Source organism: Hemicordylus capensis, chromosome 2 (assembly GCF_027244095.1).
Source record: "Hemicordylus capensis ecotype Gifberg chromosome 2, rHemCap1.1.pri, whole genome shotgun sequence".
In the NCBI taxonomy this organism is placed as follows: Eukaryota; Metazoa; Chordata; class Lepidosauria; order Squamata; family Cordylidae; genus Hemicordylus; species Hemicordylus capensis.
Window position 1 is genome coordinate 98482540 of NC_069658.1, and position 19980 is coordinate 98502519.

Below are 19980 nucleotides of genomic sequence, written 5' to 3' on the forward strand. Positions count from 1 at the left end.
AAACTTCAGACTGCTGACATGGAACAACCATTTGTGTGGACTGCATCTTAGTGGAAGCATTCTCTCCTTTCCAAGATGGTGCAACTGGAACGGTGAAATCAACTTTTACAGCAGGTTGCGGCAAAGATCCCAAAAAAATTCAGTGCAGATGCTGAAGGTCAGCTGAAAACAAAGTAAAAGTCAAATGAGTGCTGAGGTATCCAATACAGTTCCTCTCCCATTTTCTTCCTCAGTATGCACTGGCAGAACTGAACAAATGAAACTTTTATAGGCAGTCTCTGTCTAGTCCAATTCTGCTTTCTCTGGCAGGTGTGGCTTCCCAAGGCCTCAAGCAGAGGTCTATCTAGCTCTGCTGGATTGTGATCCTTTCCTGTGCACACAGCTCACCACTAAACAATGACATGGGAACATACGTTGCCTTATACTGAATCAGACTGTTGGTTCATTGAGCTCAGTATGGTCTGCACTGGCTGACAGCAGCTTTCCAAGGTTTCAAAGGCAGAAGCCTTTCCAGCCAGGGATGGAACCTGTGGTGCTCTTTGGACTGGACTTCCTGGCAGAGGTCCAGTCTCCTGCAAGTTTGGGGGGGCTTCCAAATGCTGAGTGGTCTACTAATTTAAGTGGCAGGATTGTCCATGCAAAATGTGGTATCTCTCTGCAAGACAGTGGGAAGCATCTTATTCGGAATATCTTCCTCTTTAAAAAAAAGTTTCCAGCTTTCCCTGAACATGTTCTGGTGTAAAAAAAAAAAATGCATTGCAACTTATCTATTGGCAGGGGCAAGAGCAGTAGGGGGCCCCCCAAAGGCTTTCAGGTCCAGGCTCCAAAATTACCTAGGTGCACCTCTGGAAGGAACCTGGGACCTTCTGCACGACAAGCAGATGCTTTACCTCTGAGCTTTGGCCCCATCCTTTCCCCATTGGCTCTGCACTGAGGAGGATGAGATAAAGCGAAGTTGTTTTGAAAGGGAAATGCCCGGGAGCAGAGCGAGCGCAGGAGGGAATCTTGCTCTCTTTGCCAGTGCCGCAGTGCCTCCTCGTGGGCTCAAGATGCCTGCGTGTGTGCGCGCGGGCGCGCGCGCTGCGCTTAGTTTCTTTGGAGCTCTGGAGTCAAGTATCTGTATTCGGAAGAAAGTCCCGATTAGTTCAGATTACTTCTGTGGCGCCCTGGGACGGAAGGGAGACGAGGGAAGAAAAGAAAGGACACCAGGCAGTAGCAGGCAGATGCATCGAAAAAACAAGACGTTTTCGTTTCGACGCGGACTGCGCCACAGGGAGCAACCACCTCGAAGGGGAAAGAGGGCAGTGGGCTGTGAAGAGGCGGGAGCCGGAGGGAGGGACGGAGGAGGAGGAGGGAGGAAGGGAACCTCTCGCTCGCTCGCTCTCGGTAAAGACAAGAAGGTCTGCCCTCGCTCTGCCTGTTTGAGCGGGGCCGCGCCTCTCGGCAGCGTCCTAGCTGACTCCACCCTCGGCGGTTTCCAGGGGGACAGCAAGATACACATTTGCTTAGGCTGGAGGCGGAGGGCGGCTGACTGCTGGAGGCGGTGCGCTTTCCTTCGTCTCCTTCCTGCTCTTGCGGGCTGCTGGCTGTTGAGGGTCACCGAGCCGGCATCCTGATCTGGGTGGGCCCGTCTGCCTCCATTGCAGACGCGGGAGTCATTCCTTTTACCAGCCGGCTCTGGCGGCCGATTGCTAGTGCCACTAAGTGTTCAAGCAAGAGCCACGCGGCGCTGCGACCGAGACAGAAGCGGGCGGCTGGCTGCACGGTGAGGCGGGCGAGCCGGTCCCAGAGGCACCGCCAGCTGGCAGAGCTCTCCCCTCCTCTCCCCCTCCCCGGCAAGGCCGGGCTTCCTTCGAGAGGGGCATGATGACTGGGAGCCTGGACTCTGCCACTTGTTGAGGTGGGTTTCCAGCAGTTGGTCAAACTGTGGCTTTCGAGAACCTCGTCTAGTTGCCTGTTGTGATTAGCCGGTCCAGACTCGTGAGTAGGGTTGCCAGATACCCACAGAGATCCTGCCTGTCTTTTAAAAGAGCGGCAGCAAAGGATGCAACGTTCCGACCTCGTCTCTCTGCAGGTTTCTTCAGCCAGGTTTTGACCCACAGAGCTTTAGCATGATGAAGCATTCCGGGAAGAAGAGCGTTGCCGAGTCTGACGTGTCTTCTCTGCCCCGATACACTATACTGCAGAGTTTATTTGCAAATCACGGGTTGAAACAAGCATATGTACATTGAGAACATTCAGAATGTGGTGGGAGGTGCGGCATGTATACACATCAAACTTGTGGGCCCTCCTCTAGAGCCACCCTTGTTGGCCTGCAAGAAATCTCTGAATTGGGACAACATTGTGTGTATAAGAAATATAGGCAGAGCATATTTCTGTCATATTTATTTATGACAACATGTAATACCATGTTGACATATGCAGTGGGATTAAACAGAGCAAAATGGCCTTATTACTAGAAAATCCTGGTAACAGCAATATAGCGCCCCCCCCCTTTTAATAAGCCACATCATTGCCTTCAGTTATTAATTAGCATGAAGCAAGGATAGTTTATCTAACAATTTTTCAAAATGTCACCTGTCTCGTTGGGGAAATGAAGAGTGGAATTGCATTCATTATTTCTTGTCGTGTCTTTGTTGTCTGTCTTTATCACACCATCCCTGGTTGCCTTTCTTCCACCCTTTTCACTTCTCCTTCCAGACTAACATTTATTTCCCTTATGGGCTGCCCTTCTTATATGAGCAATATTGAAAATGAACTGAATTAATAACCTGCCTCCTGTATCATTCTGTTAAAACAGGAGTACAATCGAGCTATTCCTCTAGATGGCAACTTGAGACTATGTCAAATGAATAAGTATTTATTGCTGGTCTGTAACTACTTTGACATACAAGTCTTGTGATCTAGTATTTGATTTGCTATATCTTATCCTTTCTTTAAGGAACTGAATTATTTTGGCTTATAACAACTCTATGGGGTAAGTTAGGTTGAGAGAGAATGTGTTTGGTTGGTTGGTTGATTAATAGTGATTTAACCAAGTGCACATAGTTTGTTTTATAGAACTGTCTTTTTCACTGTCAAAACTACAGTCTTTATTTTCTTGATGAGTATTCAAAGGTGTTTAAACACTTTTTGATCTTGGTCTAAAAAGACTAGATATTTCCAAATATATGAGTTCCATATTGCAGATAGTCTGTGTGGTATATGTGTATATCTGCATTTCCATCATTTTTGTGGATGAGAACAAAGTTTGGAGGATGTCAGAGCTTTCATTTCAGTTGCTGAACCTGAGTTGCCCTGAATGCACAGTGCTGCTGGCAGGTGCAGCTCTTTCCACTCCTTTCTGTTTAATATTAAAACAGACACACACAGCTCCCATGTAGAATACTAATCAGATTTATGCTTGCTTTATTTCAGCAACAGTACAGCATCTTGTTTACTCAGAAAGTTCTTTTGCATTGTTGTTGAACTGACAGGATAAGTAGAGCTCATGAAAAAGTTCCTTCTATTAAAATCTTAATGGGACATGAACTCTAGAGTATGGAGTTCTGGCAATTCTTCCCTGCCTCAGCAGAAACTGCAGAATATTCTTTAAAAATGGAAAAGGGAAAAGTGTCAGGGAAGAGAAAAGTTTAAAAAAAGAAAGAAGAAAAAACCAAAGCAAACAGCAACATCATTCAGTATGTCCTAGGTTGCCATTTCTCCTGTTCACACATGGTTTCTGCTATTACAGTTTTAGTATATATGATTTGTTGGGCACAGAAGAGCTGAATCGGTACTGTGAAAAGTTCTGCTTGCTCATTACTAAATTGTCTGCACCAGGATAATGCTAGGTAAATGTTTGATGGCAGCCATAACACTTCTGGTTGCAGTTTTTTCTGGCAGTAGTACCCAGTGCTGCTGTAGCTAGGAGAACAGAGGGCAGAGCAGGCAGGCACAGGCCTCATCCACTCTTTCTGCTGCACCCCATCTGCCTTTCTCTCTCCTTGCCCCATGAGCCTCAATGACCAGAGGCTCAATCACCAGCCTGCGTGGCTCAATTTAAAGCTGGGGTGGGGTGAGCAGAAAGCAAGTGAGACATCTGAGACGAAAAGAGTGGAAGAAAGACATATCTTCGGCCCGTTCTGCACCCACCTACCCTGCCCTCCACGTCCCCAGCCACAGCTGCATTGGCTGCCATTGCTTTATGGTTCATCCTTGTGGCCTTCACTCTTCTAGTTCCACCACACCCAGGCTTCTAAAGGTCTCTTGTTCCCTCAGTGACCTCACCCTTTTTTTCTTGTTGCCTCTCATGTCCGGAATTGTCTCGTGGAATACTTCTCTTACTTTCTTAAAAACTAATTTTCCCATTAAGCTTTTGACACAACCCTCGTATCCTCCTGCCCAAGTTTTGCCAAAACTTGCATATTCTTCCTGTTTACTACTTCCTTCAGTTTCCTTTCCCTTCCTTTGTCATCTGCCTTGTGATAAATTTTAAACTGTAAGCACTCAGATTCAGCCCCATCTTCTTATACTTTGTAAAACACCATGCACATTGATGATGCTATATAAATAACAACAATTGGGTAGATGCTTGTAATAGACCCAGCCTTTTAGCACATTTAAAACCAGCCTTAAAAAAAATAAGGAAACTAGAGGCAATGAAAGAAGACATTTGGAGATAATCTGTGCCAGTTAAGATGGTGGACTTGACTGTGAGATTCATGGAATGTACCCTGTGTAACAAAGAAATGTTGCACATGTGGCCTGTGCATTAATTGAAGTAGAATATATTTATAAGGAACTTGGCATTTCCAATAATAATACCCAATTTACAGTAGCTTTCATTTATGTTTTGTTTTGTTTCTACAGATGGAGCATTTATCTCATAAGGCATTAGAACCACTCTTTGCTGAGACCATTAATGAAATTGATGCACGGCGCACTCAGAACCTGAAGTTCTTACGCTGTAAGCATTTAGCTTTCTGTGGAAGGACAATGGTTGGCTCATTTGATAATAATAGCCCCAATTTGGCCAACCCCAGAGGTTCCCCATTACATTCAGTATCTAATATTAAAATTGACCTTCAGCAGCCCAGTGATACAATAAATGGGGGGGAAAGACTCTCTGGAATAAAGCATCCAAGAGTGCAGCAAAAACCAAGAACTACAGATGAGCACACATGTAGAAAATATTTGAGCAATGCTTATGTTTCAAAATTAGATAATAAACTACTTGAGGGTGTTGGTGTTCCTGAGACACAGAAACTCAAACATGTTGTAAGCTGGGCAGAATTGTTTCTTAATAAATCTTCTGTTAGAGATGGCATGCAAGAAAGTTCACAGTCAGCTGGAGACATCATGCAAGGAAGTTCAAAGTCAGTTCACATCCTAGATCAGGACACTGAAAAGGAGATAATCCAAACCAGCGAAGATCTTCAGCTTTTACAGGCAAATGTTTTCACTGGATCAATCCCTTTTGTGCCCTTTGAAAATAGCTCAGAGCATGCTGCAAGATGGTCCCCTCCTACTTCTTTGATTAGTAATATATTATCTTCTACAAGCAAGAGTTTATGCCTTACTCAGATAACCAAACATGAGAGGGAAGAAAAGGATATTGTGGTCTCCACCAACATTTCAGGAGAATGTGAAGCAGATGACCACATGCACCACAGCACAAGAAATGTCAGTTTTCAGAAATCTCAAATTGCATGCCAGGCAAATGATTCATGTACAACTGCAATAGGCTTGAATGAAAGTGAAAATTATTTCTGGGCTCCTCTCAATGACAGTTCAGATGAAGAATTGCCAGATGTGAAGGCAATGAATACATCATCACCATATACAAAGGAACACAAAGGTTCTCTTGACAGTAGTAGCTTTTTTCAGCCAGAAAACATGAAATGTTTCAGTTTATCAGAGCTGGGAGGCAGACTTCCCTCTGTAAGAAAGACTGACAGCTGTGAAAAGTGGAATCCAGGAACAGAAAATATCTTGGAGATCAAAGAACATAAGTGCAAAGATTTCATATGGACTGTAAAACCTGACAGGTCCAGTGGGACCAACAATACTGCAGAAAGCACCACTGAACAGACTACAAACAGAGACATCTCTTTGGATCCTGTGACAGAGGTAAGGAAAGATGCATCGAGGGACAGGCTGTTAGATGCTGAGCCTCTAAAGGAAGATGATGAACCTAAGAAAGAAAGAAATGAACCTAAATCAGAACATATGCTAGGGAGGGGTAAGATTTTTGAAGAGTGGAAATGTGCTGAAGAAGAACAAGTAGATGGTGTGTCTAATGGAGCCAACTGTGATGCAGATCAAAGGGGAATAGAATTAAAATCCATGATGAAAGAACCAACTGTACAGACTAGCAGTTTCTGTAATAATTCATTACTGAAACCTTCAGAAAATAGTACTTTTAAAGTGAGTCCAGATTGTTTTAATCTCAGTTACAAAAGTACTAACTTGTGCATTAATTGTAACTCTATTCTAGTAGACATGTTGCCACAATTTGATGATGACAGTATACCACATAAGTCTGATATAGTCCAAAGATATGTGCAAGAAGATGTAAGTGAAAATATCTCTGATGATGTTATCAAACTGATAATGGGTCCCAAAAGTATTTCAGAAGAGTTCCTTGTCCCAAAAGTAAATGTTGATGATCACAAGAAGCTATTATGGAATGACAAATTCATGTCTTTTTCCAACCATGACAATAGTGTTTTGGCTAAATATTACTTTTACTTAAACTGTCTCAGTGAGACCAAAAGGCTTCAACGTGAAGATAAAAAGCATTTGTTCTCTTGTAAAGTATTCAGAGGATTTTCTGAAGATGTAAAATTTTCTTCATGCTGTCATTGTAAGAGTAGTAATAGCTATGAGTCTGAGGATACTGAAAATATGAATAAGGATTTTGAAGCTTCAGAAGTGAGCTGCCATAACGATGAAAGAACTGAGGCTACAAAGCAACAGGGAAGTCATCCTGAAGAACAGGAGTCAAAGCCTTTGTTTACAAATAGTTGCCCCAACCCTTCGACTGATCTTGAATTGACTAACAAGAGACAATCAAGAAACTCACACACTTCAAAAGGTAAAACTTGACTGACATTTTCTAGAAGATTGCTATGTATATCAATGACTTATTTTTAAAATTAAATAGTTTGGAGTAGCTACATGATCACAAACATGGAATACAAATCAAGATATTTTGTGGGAAGGCTTAATTAGACAACACTCACTCTGTTCTCTCTCAATGTGCCAGAGAGTACTCAGCCCATTTTTAGACATATAAATCCATACAAATATGATGTATTGCTATTAGTTTTAATATTTCTAGCCTGCACTACCACAAAGTATTATGTTGTAATAATTTCAAGCATCTGTGCATGTTAAATGTCAGAAACTTGGCAAATGTTAACATTTTACTGGTAGGTCTTAAGAATTTAGAAGCCCACTGAGGAATGACAGAGAATCCTGATATTTACATCTTAAGGACCCCCAAGTACTTGTAGTAATAAATGATTTACTTTCATTCTTATTTCTATTATTTACCAGTAAATGTCAGCATTTCTCAGGACAAGCTTGGAAGTGCCCAGAACTGGGAATAAATGAATAGCTTTTCCAGCTTTTTCTCACAGTTGTGATTTTCATTAACAGCCTTAAAATAATTCTCAGTGATTTGTTCCCATGGTACTCTGGTAACTTGTACATTCAGAAATCATGTGGGTTGGGTGAATGATATGGTGCTGTCCCAAGCTATTGTTGGTTTCCTTTGAAGAGCCAGTGTGGTGTAGTGGTTAGCGTGCTGGACTAGGACCGGGGTGACCTAAGTTCAAATCCTCATTCAGCCATGAAACTTGCTGGATAGCAATAGCAATAGCAATAGCACTTACATTTATATACCGCTCTATAGCCGGAGCTCTCTAAGTGGTTTACAATGATTTAGCATATTGCCCCCAACATTCTGGGTACTGGATGACTCTGGACCAGTCACTTCTCTCTCAGCCTAACCTACTTCACAGGCTTGTTGTGAGGAGGAACTTAAGTATGTAGTACACCGCTCTGGGGCTCCTTGGGTTCTTGGAGGAAGAGCAGGATATAACATGTAATAAATAAATAAGTAAGTAAGTTGTGGCACATCTAAATGGCTCCTATGTAATGTATGGATCAGGAAATTTGTCCACTGCAAGCAAGACAATACAACTAGGAGTGCAATGGTGAAACAACTGTTGATCAGCTTGCTAATTACTATTGTTAATATTGTAATATTAATTGTTAATATTAACATTTAATACCACCTTCTGCCCACCCGCCTGTCTGGCGCCGCCACTTTCCTCGTCTCCTGCCAGCAGCTAACTTGCGAACTCTCGTGAGAGCTGACACGCATGGGGTTAGCGACAGGTACGCCTAAGAGAAATATATATATAGAAGATAGCTCTTTTAACATAAGATTTAGAGAGGCTGGGACCTAGCAAGACAGGATATGAGTATAATTGCTGGGTAGAATAGCTACAGCAATCCTTGTGGCATAGATTTAACAAAGCAGAGTTTGTTTGTGGGATTCATATTCCACCTTATCAAAATTTATATCAAGCTGGCTTGGTTGTCCCTGGCATGAATTTATAATGTTTGAACGTGTGTATTATAACATGGACGTAGATTGTAACATAAACAGGACTATTTATTTATTTATTTGATATATTTTTATACCGCCCAAAACTTGTGTCTCTGGATGGTTTACAATTAAAATAATTTAAAACATCAAATCAATTAAACAATTAAAATCATTGTTGTGGAGTTAATACCCCTTGCCTGTGAGCTTCTCAGAGGCATCTAGTGGGCCACTGGGTGAAACAGGATGTTGGACAAGATAGGCCATGGACCTGATCCAGCAGGGCTGTTCTTAATTAATTGTAACTATGGCACATCTTTTGCAGAAAAGAAGGTATCTGAGACAAGGAGAATTGGCACAGATGTGGCCAGGAGGCACTGGGAGAAAGCCAGCATTGCATGGTCATCTTATGCACATGGAGAACTGAAGCCAAGGTTTGTTTGTTTGTTTCCCACCCAATATTTGGCATGCATTGGCATTTTGCATTTTATTGAATTTATTATGATGACTTTCACATGAGAAAGGCAATTTTATAGTAGTTCTCTGCAGATTGCACAAGTGGTCCCTCTTCTTTCTGTTCCTGCAAAGCTGGGGGTTGTGGAGTGGACTGATGGGGAGGTTATTTTTTTAGTTGATTGGCCACTGTTTCCAGCTTTCTGCAAGAGTTGAGAAGGATGAGAGATGAAGAGCTGACCAATAGCAGCCCATTTTGTCTGCAAGGTGGATGAGAGAGTTGAGCCTGTGTTTACTGGTCTGGGAATTATGGTGGATGGGGTTCAGGGCTCTGAGGCAGTTGGTGTGGATGGTAACCACGCTTAAAAGCTCTGGGGGTGATCTTGCAAGGAGAAATCTCTGAAGACAGGACAGAATCAAAGAAACGAGCAGCTGTTTGGCCCTGAGTTTCACCCCTGGCCTGATTAGTTGCCCTGGTGCTTTGCGGTTGCTTAACCCAATGAGGAATGGGTGATGGTTGTGGCCGGATTTTTCTGAACAGTCCACTACAGAGCTTGTAGTGAGGCCTAGCATGTCACCCTAAGCTCTACACAAAGTTGTGTTAACTGATATTGAGGTCATTCTCATGACCAACCATACCTGGGTAGGGGAGCTGTAGGACTGGTTGTGAGAACAACAAACTCCATAGCCTGGGTTTTAAACTTGGGCTAAAAGTGAGATAGGAGTATGTGTGTGTGCACCTCCTACCTCACTGTCTAGTCATGTGGAAGCTTGGGCTGCCATCAGCCTGAGCTTCCATAGAGCCAGTGGGGGGGGGCAGGTGGGGAGGAGCAGCGGCTCCTCAGTGTACCATGCTCCTCATGCAGTGCATTGTGGGAATACAAGAGGATTCAGCCTGCTTTCTCCACGCTGTTCCAGAATAGCTTGCATGCTGGTTGTGTGGCCGCGCAGCGAAGTCCAGGAGTGGCAAGGATTGTGTGGGGGAAGGTAGGTAGACTCCTGCCTTCCCCTCAGCCTTCCCCAGCGCCTGCACAAATGCCCGTGTGAATGACCTTATTATGTCATCTGTTAAATAAAGTTGTGGCCATAAATCCCTCACAGAGTGTTTGTCTCTTAATTGTTTTAATTTAAAATAAATGCTAACTTCACATGACATCAATATTAATGATCTACAAAGACACCCATGTAGACAAGCCTTTTTAAGTCTCACTGACAATTTAAAGAGAACTCTGATTTACATCGCTTTTCTTTGCATAGCTTTCCCCGTTTAATTAAAAAAGTTAATTGGAAATCAGGACTGATTCAATTATATATGATTCAAAATACATTAGGCAGATTCAAGAGCTCTTAACAGCAGTTGCAGTAATACCCCACATCCATATGTACATTTTCTCAGTAATATAATAATGAGTGTAAATAATAAGACTTCTCTTGAAACAGAGCTTGTATAATCAGAATTTACAGGTTTAATCAGAGTAGTGAATATGTTCTATTATCTTTTCTGCTCCCTTAGATTTGTGAGCTGATTATTATTACTATTATTTGGATCAGCTTCTTGGAAGTGTTAGGTAGTCACACAAAGTAAGAATTTCTTAATTGATGAATTTTATTTCTTTATTTACCGTATTTTATGGACTATAAGACTCACTTTTTTCCTCGAAAAATATCCGCCAAAATTCAGGTGCGTCTTATATGTTTTAACAGTTTAATATGTTAAAACTCTAAAAAACTGGATTAAAATTAAGGTGCGTCTTATAGTCCGTAGCGTCTTATAGTCCGTAAAATACGGTATTTAACATATTTGTATACCGCCCCAAACCAAAGTCTCAGGGCGGTTCACAACAAAACACTAAACAAAACATTAAAATCAATTAAATGCTAAAACAGTTTAAAACAAATCAATAACAATCTAAAATTTAAAAAGTTAAAAAGCCTGGATAAAAAGGTAAGTCTTCAGACACTTTTTTAAAGCCGCTAGAGATGGGGAGACTCTTATTCCCACGGGAAGCGCGTTCCAAAGTCTCGGGGTTACAACAGAGAAGGCCCGTCCCTGGGTGGCCACCAGACGACATGAAGGTAGCCACAGACGAGCCTCCCCTGATGCACGCAGTGGACGATGGGGATCGTGCAGAAGAAGATGCTCTCTTAAGTACCATGGACCTAAGCTGTTTAGGGCTTTATAGGTTATAACCAGCACTTTGTATTTTGCCTGGAAACTTATTGGCAGCCAGTGCAACTCCTGTAATATAGGAGTAATATGGTCTCTTCGAGATGACCCGGAGACCAACCTGGCTGCTGCATTTTGTACTAATTGTAGTTTCAAGACTACATACAAAAGCAGCTCCACATAGAGTGCATTGCAGTAATCAAGTCTGGAGGTTACCAGCAGGTGTACTACTGTTCTGAGATCATGAACCTTAAGAAACGGATGCAGCTGGCGTATCAACTGAAGCTGATAGCACTTCTGGCCACTGCCTCAACCTGGGGAACCAGGGAAAGGTGTGGATCCAGAAGCACTCCTAGACTGCGTACCTGCTCCTTCTGAGGAAGTGTGACCCCATCTAGAACAGGTATATCAATATCGCTTCCTGAGTGACAACCCCGCACAATAAGTGCCCCTGTCTTGTCTGGATTCAGTCTCAGTTTGTTATCTCTCATCCAGCCCATTACTGCTTCCAAACAGGCATTCAGGGAGGATATGCCTTCTCCTGATGATGTTGACATGGAGAAATAGATTTGGGTGTCATCAGCATACTGATAGCACCCAGCACCAACTCTTCAGATGATCTCTCCCAATGGTTTCATGTAGATATTAAAAAGCATTGGAGACAGTATGGAGCCCTGAGGGACCCCATATAAAAGCTCAGATTTTGCAGAGCAGCTGCCTCTATAGCGACACCATCTGGAATCTGCCAGAAAGGTAGGAGCAGAACCACTGCAAAGCAGTGCCTCCCACCCCCAACTCCCTCAGACGTTCCAGAAGGATACTATGGTCTATAGTATCGAAAGCTGCCGAGAGATCCAAAAGGCCCAACAGAGTCACACTTTCTCTGTCCATTCCCAATTGGAGATTATCCATCAGGCCGACCAAGGCAGTCTCCACCCCATAGCCCGTCTGAAAATAAATTTGAAATGGGTCTAGATAGTCAGTTTCCTCCAAGACTGCCTGGAGCTGGGAGGCCACCACCCTCTCAGTCATTTGCCCAACCATGGAAGGTTGGAGACAGGCCTATAGCTATTAAATTCTGAGGGGTCCAAGGCAGGCTTTTAAATAATAGGTCTAATAATTGCCTCTATTATTATTATTATTAATAATTCAATTTCTATACCGCTTTCCCAAAAATGGCTCAGGGCGGTTTACAAAGAGAGATAACAAACAAATAAGATGGCTCCCTGTCCCCAAAGGGCTCACATTCTAAAAAGAAACATAAGACACACACCAGCAACAGTCACTGGAGGTACTGTGCTGGGGGTGGATAGGGCCAGTTACTTCCCCATGCTAAATAAAGAGAATCACCATGGTAAAAGGTGCCTCTTTGCCCAGTTAGCAGGGGATAAAACAAGGAAGCATCCTGCCCTCCCTCAGAGAAGTATTTATAATTGCCACTAGGCTCGCCACAACAACTCCCTTGCCAGATAATATAAGCCACGTTGGGCAAGGATCAAGCAGACAGGTGGTAGGATGTGCACCATTCCAAGCAGCTTGTCCACATCCTCAGGAGTCACAAATAAATTGATCCAGTCTAACCACACAAGAGGAATTTTGCATTTGACACTGCAATAACTGTGGAGTCTAAGTCTAGATCGACCCAAATATGAGAAATTTTGTCCACAAAAAACTCATTAAAAGCATCACAGCGGGCAACTGATGGTTCCAAATTCTGATTCAAGGGAGTAGTGGGCTCTACTAGCCCCCTCACAACCCTGAATAGCTCCGCTGGATGAGAGTTTGCGGAAGCAATACGGGCAGAAAAGAAACATTTCTTTGCTGCACGTATAGCCAGAGCATAGATCTTTAAATGCGCTCTATGTCGCAATCTGTTGGATTCAAGTCAAGTCTTCCTCCACTTGCGCTCCTGTCATCTACCTTGCCACTACAGCTCCCACAGATCTTCCGTTTAACAAGGAGCCATTTTTGAAGTGGGTCGGAGAGGATGCTTAGGAGCGATCATGTCTACTGCCCTGGTGAGCTGACAATTCCAATTCTCCATCAGGGCATCAACCAGATCGCTGGCAGGGCCAACATTAAATCTTTCCAAGATTTCTTGGAATCCTATTGGATCCAATAAGCTTTTTGGACGGGCCATTCTAATAGGTCCCTCTCCCCTGAAGAGGTGGGGAGCAACTGTGAGTCCAACCTTAAGCAGATGGCGGTCTGTCCATGACAATAGGGAAATCACAGGAGTCCCCACCCACGGAACATCAACCTAATCAGAATGAAAGATCAGATCAAGCGTGTGACCAGCAACATGTGTCGGTCCAGAGACCACTTGAGATAGGCCCATAGTTGTCATGGCCGCTATGAACTCCTGAACTTCACCAGACAACCTGGCCTCAAAGTGGATATTGAAGTCCCCCAGCACCATAAGCCTGGGGGACTCCAACACCAAAACCGAGACCAAGTCCGCGAGCTCAGTAAGGGACTCTGTTGGGCAGCGGGGTGATCGGTACACCAACAGAAGTCCCAATCCATCGCTGGTCCCCAAACATAAGTACACACATTCAATATGATCATAAGTAACGTAAGTACACACATTCAATATGAACACATAAGTGCACACATTCAGTATGAACATAAGTACACACATTCACTCTGACAGGGATCCTGGTAAGGGAGATATTATCCTTAAAGACCACAGCTCCCCGCCCACGCTCCCTTACCTGCTCCTCTACAGAGTACCCTGTAGGGAGAAGCTGGGCCCAAGTTGGGCCCCCAGCCTCCCCCAACCAAGTCTCTGTGATACATACCAGGTCAGCCCCTTCATCTCAGATCAGATCATGGATTACTTCAGATTTGTTTTGGACTGACCTGGCATTACAAAGGAGCAAGGCAAGGTTCTGTGGGTAGTTGGCACTGCTCCCCAAGATCAAAGAGCTGGCAGGGCAGCTGGAAGGGGAAACGGCTATTACGTTTCTGGTTTCCCTCCCCCTGTAATGGCCTGCTGACCTGCCAACGTAACTTCTTCTATTCCCCACCACCACTGGAATAGCCGCCCTGAGACCAGTGGACACGCTCTCCCATCTCCCCATCTCCAGACAGACTCCAAAACATTCAAAACAAATCTTACCCAAGCCTTATCTCACCTTCCCCCGCAATCCTAAAAATGCTGAACCGGGGTGGTGGTTTACCCTTTGCCCTCATTGTTCCCCAAAGGGGTGACCCCCTTTGGTGTTGCCCCTTTGGTGGCAGCCCCGCCGCCACTGGCAGTCTCCTATGTAGCCCAGGGGCAGGCAGATGGGAGCCCAGGACCTCAATCCTGCCAACACTCAACTGCAACAGAGGTGGCAGGCAGAAGTCCCATAGGCAGGCAGCAGATGAAGAAAACAGCAGAGGAGTAACACCCAGCACAGGCTCTCACCCTGTGCCTCTTGATGGTGGATGGTGTCCCTCCTCTGCTGGGCACGGGGAGCAGGCAGGATTATATGCCTTTTAACGAATCAATTGATTTTATTTTAAATGTTTGTGTATTATCAAAGCTATGATATAGGTATCTTGTGGTATTGAAGAAAGTATATTTGTTACAGTTTTTAACAAAAGGTACCTTTTAATTTTTTCAAGAGAAGGCAATGTTTACCAGTTTCTTTGTCATTCTACTATGGCCTGAAAATGTGCTCTTAATTCAGTCTCGCCAACTAAAATTCTTCTTTACAAGAAGAGACGGGATTTGAGGGATAGCATCTTTCCCAAAGCTACCCAGGATTCCATGAATTAGATGAGATTTGAAGCCATACATCTTGGACATCAGTGTCCTTGTCCAACCTACTGGTCATTGGTCCATACTGTACTACAGGGCTGCTCAAATTCGGCCCTCCTACAGGTGCTGGCCTATAATTCCCAATCCCTGGCTATTAGCCACTGTGGCTGGGGATTATGGGAATTGTTGTCCAAAAACCGCTGGAGGGCCTAGGTTAAGCAGGCCTGCTGTACTACCTACAACTTTAAAAATCTAATTTTTGTTTTTCTTGCAATAGATCACGGTGTTTTCAAAGACCCGCATCAGCCAATGAAACCAAAGGGAAGAACTATAAGGCTTGGAACCTTCCATCTTCAGGTATGTGAAACCCATAGTTGCATCCTTGGTGTTCATAGTGTCAGGGACTATAATGAGATGTTTAGTTTATTTTGGGATATTTATAATCTGCTTTATCACAAGTGATCAAGGTAGTTTACAAGAGTTCAGATTGTACACGAGCAATTTTGCCAAAAACCAAATAAAAGTACACCAGTAAAATATAAAATAACTAGCTGGGCCGGGCGCAGAGCATCTGCGCCTTCAGCCCGCCCAGCCACCGCCGCTGTCCCCTGCCCATGCCTGGCTTTCTGGCTGTCCGCTCCCCCTGCCGCCTGCTTCTTGCCCCCCTCCTTGTGCTTTCTGACAGACTGGCTGTCCAGCCTGCTTTCTCTTCCCCCACCCCATGCTTTATGGCTTGTGGGCCGGATGGAAAGCCGTCCCGCCACCTCCTCCCACCCCCTCCTCCCGGCAGGCGAACCAGGGCCAGGCTGGCCTGCCGTCAGCTCTGGCCTCCTCCTTCTCCTGGCTCACCGCCGCCTCTTCCAGCCACCACCGCCGGCACCATTGTCTCCTGTCTCCGTCACTGTCTCCCAGGCAGCTGCTCTCGCAAGAGCTGCCACACATGGGATTAACGACGGGTACGTTTAGGAGAACTAAATATATAGATTTTAAACCAACTGGCTATCCAAGGATTAATTCTTACTAGCAACATATGAGGTGGTGTGCCTGTATCTGGGGCAGGGTGCAAGTGGATGCTCATATGACTGAATACCCTTCTGTACAAAAAAGTTTTTTTTTCCACATAGAAAACCAGAAGTCAAGGGAAGGGGTTCTAGCTTAGTCTTCTCTCTGATATGTTCCTTCTATGAGTAGGAATTTTCCTTGCAGTTGTGAAGAAACATAAAATAGTGATAGCTTTGCTCAGATAAAGATCTGGTGCAGACATGATGCTGGCTCATGACTCACAGTTTTAGAGGTATATTTGTAATGTGCCTTCTGAATTCATTTGTCTGCAAATTCCCCCTTTCTTTTTCCTTGTTGAACTTAAGCATGGTTTCCTAATCAGAGTTGCAAACCCATTTCAAATCCTGATTAAGAAGGTAACCCTGCCTTATCTATTTATTAAAATATGGTTAACATTAACCATGGTTAATATTGGTGCAGATATAATACTAAACTATGGTTAGGACAATCAAAGGAAGGGAGCAGCAAAGGAGTTAGAATGAGAGGAGGCATCATGCATTCCCATGGCAGGGTAAACCTAGGTGGCAGGGAACCAGGGTTGCCACACTATTTCCACACACTGGCAGACATTCTGACTAATGAAGCACCAGTGCAGTGGGAGAAGCACGATCAACTAACTTGGCTCCACTGCAGCCTCCATGGTTGAGACAAATTTTGACGTCCTCCCCTTCCCTAGGATGTGCTCCATGCCACCTGAAAATATGTTCCTGTGGATTGTGCAGCACTCAGGGACATATTTTTGGGTGATACAGAGGGCTTCAGGGGGAAGGAGAGGGCACTGAAATTCCCCTACACAGACAAGCACCAGTGCAGTGTTAGTCCAGATGTCAGCCATTTTGCATTGTGGAAGATTCAGGCATTGAGAGGCAGAGTAAGAGGTATGTGTGTGTCCAGGCGCGGAGTGGGACAGCTGGCGGCCCATGTGCGGCTGCAGCGGCTGCCCCGCTAACCCCACCCCCTGTGTCTGACGTCAGACATGGGAGGCATGATCTGGCTCCGTTCGGGAGTTGGAGTTCAACTCCCGAAGGGGCCATGCGGCCCCTTCGGGAGTTAAACTAAGGCTGGCGCTGCTTTCGCAGTGTAGCCAGGAGTGGCTCTTCCCTGCAGGGAAGAGCTGCTCTTGGCTGTGCTGTGAACGCAACGCCCACCTTTTAACTCCTGAAGGGGCCGCGCAGCCCCCCACTCAGGAGCTAAACTAGCACCCCCGTGACTGACGTCAGATGTGGGGAGCGTGCCGGGTCCGCGAGATGCTGCCCCTGATTGGGTGCGGCCCGGGTTCTTTGAACCCATTGGTCCAATGATGGCTCCGCCCCTGTGTGTGTCTGCTATAACTGTGTTTGAGTGTTGGCTGTTCAGCCGTCGGAGATAGTTTGGCCACAGGATATATTTCTTGAGACTTCAGGACCAGCACTCCCCTTTCTGAGGAATGTCTGCAGAATAGTTTATACTCCTCCTAGTAAGCATGATTTTTTTTTAAACCCACTTCATATATTTAAAACTTTCTTCTTTAATACAGGCTGTGTCCCTTTCAAACAGCCCAAAGCAAATTCCACCTCTGATGTAACTGTGTCAAATAAAAATCAGGAAAAGACATCTAATTATCAGGAAAAAAGAAGTTTTCTTAAAACCACAAATGCATGTAAGTTAATACCTGTACATATTTTGTGAAATAAGATGTTTATTAAAATTTTGTTAAGGTTTATGCATAGCTAATCTTCTTTCTAACTGTATTTTTCCCTGAAGTACAATTGTATACATAAAAAAATTAAAAGCTGCACAAGACGTGCCTAAGTCCTTGGGTTCACTTTAAATAGTTAAAAAATTGTGTTCCTAATCTGTTTAGTGTGCTCTTCTAAGGAATCAGTTCCATACTTATTGAGCATGTTTGTTACCTCCTTCTGTTTGTTTTTTTTTGTTTTTTAATTTTTATCTAGGATATCTTTCTTTGAATGTTCTGTGCAGTTTAATTGAAATTGGTCTCAACTGAACAAATATAGACAGACATCTTGACTAAATTACTCAGCAGAAGTCCTGTTGAAATCCACTAGTCTTTTAAAATAACTCCTGAGTAACTTTAATCTGGATTTCAGCCACTGTTTGTTTTGAAACATCGTAGGTACTGTATGTATCCCCAAATTCCTTTGAAGGAGAACCACGTTCAGAAAACCTATTAAGGTGTCTAGCAGAGTCCCATTTATATTCTGATGCTCACACAGCTGTCTTGCATGTTCAAGCTGCCCTGTTTGTTTCAATTTAGAAATTCACATTCTTCTGTCGAATTAGGCAGTGCAATTCTGTTATGTATATCACAACTCCAGCGCCCATATCACATCTCTGAATTGCAGCATTATTTGGTGCTTATTGGGGGTTAAATGTTGCTCTGGAAGCTTGAATAGGCATCATAACCTTGCTCTCCCATGCAGTGCCAAGGGAGCTTGAATGGATTTTGTTCTGTAGAGCTCAGAGGCAAGTTCCTGCTTATTCATCATATGTATACATGAAGCAAGTTTCTGGAGTTGAAACAGTGCAAATTGGTAACAACTTCCAGTGAGGTCACCATGTTAGTAGCAGCAGAAAATGAAAATGATTTTGTGGCACCATAAAGACTAGCAAATTTATGGTGGCATAAGCATTGTGTGAATAGCTGAGCATTTAATGCTATGTATTAGTAATGACTATTTGGTAACTGCATGTTAGGTGTATTTATCCATAGAAGATTCTGTAGGACAACATTTCCCACATGCTGATTTAATCTGTTCAAGGAATGGCATTAGCATGCCTCTGTGGATAGCTCAGCATGCCAACCATTTTCACTTTCCCTCAGGACATGACTGAGTATATACGAATGATGAGTGGCATTTCAGGGTCTGTGAGGTGTTCTGGAAAAAATGTGTTTTATATATGCAGAAACACTATTTTATTTGGCATCCTGTATTTCAACTAAAGCAAATGCATTAGTCATTCATGCACTAGGAAAAAGCACTCTTGGACCCTGGAAAAGGTTGATATGAGTAGAAGCTACAGGTGAGCCTGATGAGCTGCAACCTAATAATCCTGTTGTCCATTAAATGTTTTGTGAAGATGGATGGGGTAATTGCAGGCTGCAGAATATTATGACATTCTCCAATTCCCTTTGACACTAAATTAAATGGAGACAAATGTGGAGCATGGATATGTTTCCCTGTTCGTCATATTCATTGGCGGTATTTAGCTGCTTCCCCTCACCTGCCAAAAGAGGAGTATTTGCCATAAGCTCCTGAAGCACACAATAAGATGGCAGGCACAAAAAAACTGTCCTTGGCAGAAGGGCTGCCAGCTTTTACTTTAAGGTTTTGTAAGGTAATAGTTGCTGGATGTTGTCATGATGGCAAAATGGACATGATCCAGTCAGACTCAAATATTGGTCATCTGGATCTTTTGAGAGATTAATAGTAGAAAAAATTTGCCAAGCTGTCAAATTCAGGACAGTCTTTTACAGTACACTAAGGTTGTTCTCACGTCTTCACGCCACCACTGGGGAGGTCTGTGGGGAAGGCAGGAGCTTGCCGGGCAGATGAGTGTCATTGACTTTGCTGCATTGCGCACCTACATGTATAGTAATAGCAAAAGCTGGGAGTGGGAGGACTTCCTCCCTCCTGTATTCCAGAGTGTCCGATGCCATGAGTGTGGCGGCTGCTCTCATTAAAGCAGCTGCCACGTTGGGCGCGGCCACTCTTTCGCCCCAGCTTGCTGCAGGAAATGGTGGCAGGCCGGGCGGAAGCCTTTTCACCCAGGTTCACACAATTGCTTATAAAGGTAAAACTAACCACAGGTTTGTTTTACCTCCTGTAAAACACTGGGTTAAAAAGTGTTTTACTTTTTACAACTGCCTTCTTCTGGAACAGCCGGGAGCCCTCCACTCGTGGCATTCCCAAAGACCAGAGCTGCCTGGGGTAACCCAGGCTGTTCGTG

At 44.0% G+C, this 19980-nt stretch overlaps 1 protein-coding gene across 6 annotated transcripts in view; it reads left to right on the forward strand.

Annotated features, from left to right (window-relative positions):
• Positions 1-4954: 4954 nt before the first annotated feature.
• Positions 4955-19980, forward strand: part of LOC128347663 (uncharacterized) — a 95351-nt gene continuing 80325 nt past the window's right edge. For all 6 annotated transcript variants that reach the window (XR_008317648.1, XR_008317649.1, XM_053302595.1 and 3 more), the window contains exons 1-4: positions 4955-7078; positions 8925-9033; positions 15245-15324; positions 17546-17668. Coding sequence is in view for 4 of the 6 variants with exons in the window: in XM_053302595.1 (XP_053158570.1) it covers positions 4978-7078; positions 8925-9033; positions 15245-15324; positions 17546-17668 (2413 nt within the window). In the remaining 2 variants the exon portion in view is untranslated. The remainder of the gene's footprint in view (positions 7079-8924; positions 9034-15244; positions 15325-17545; positions 17669-19980) is intronic.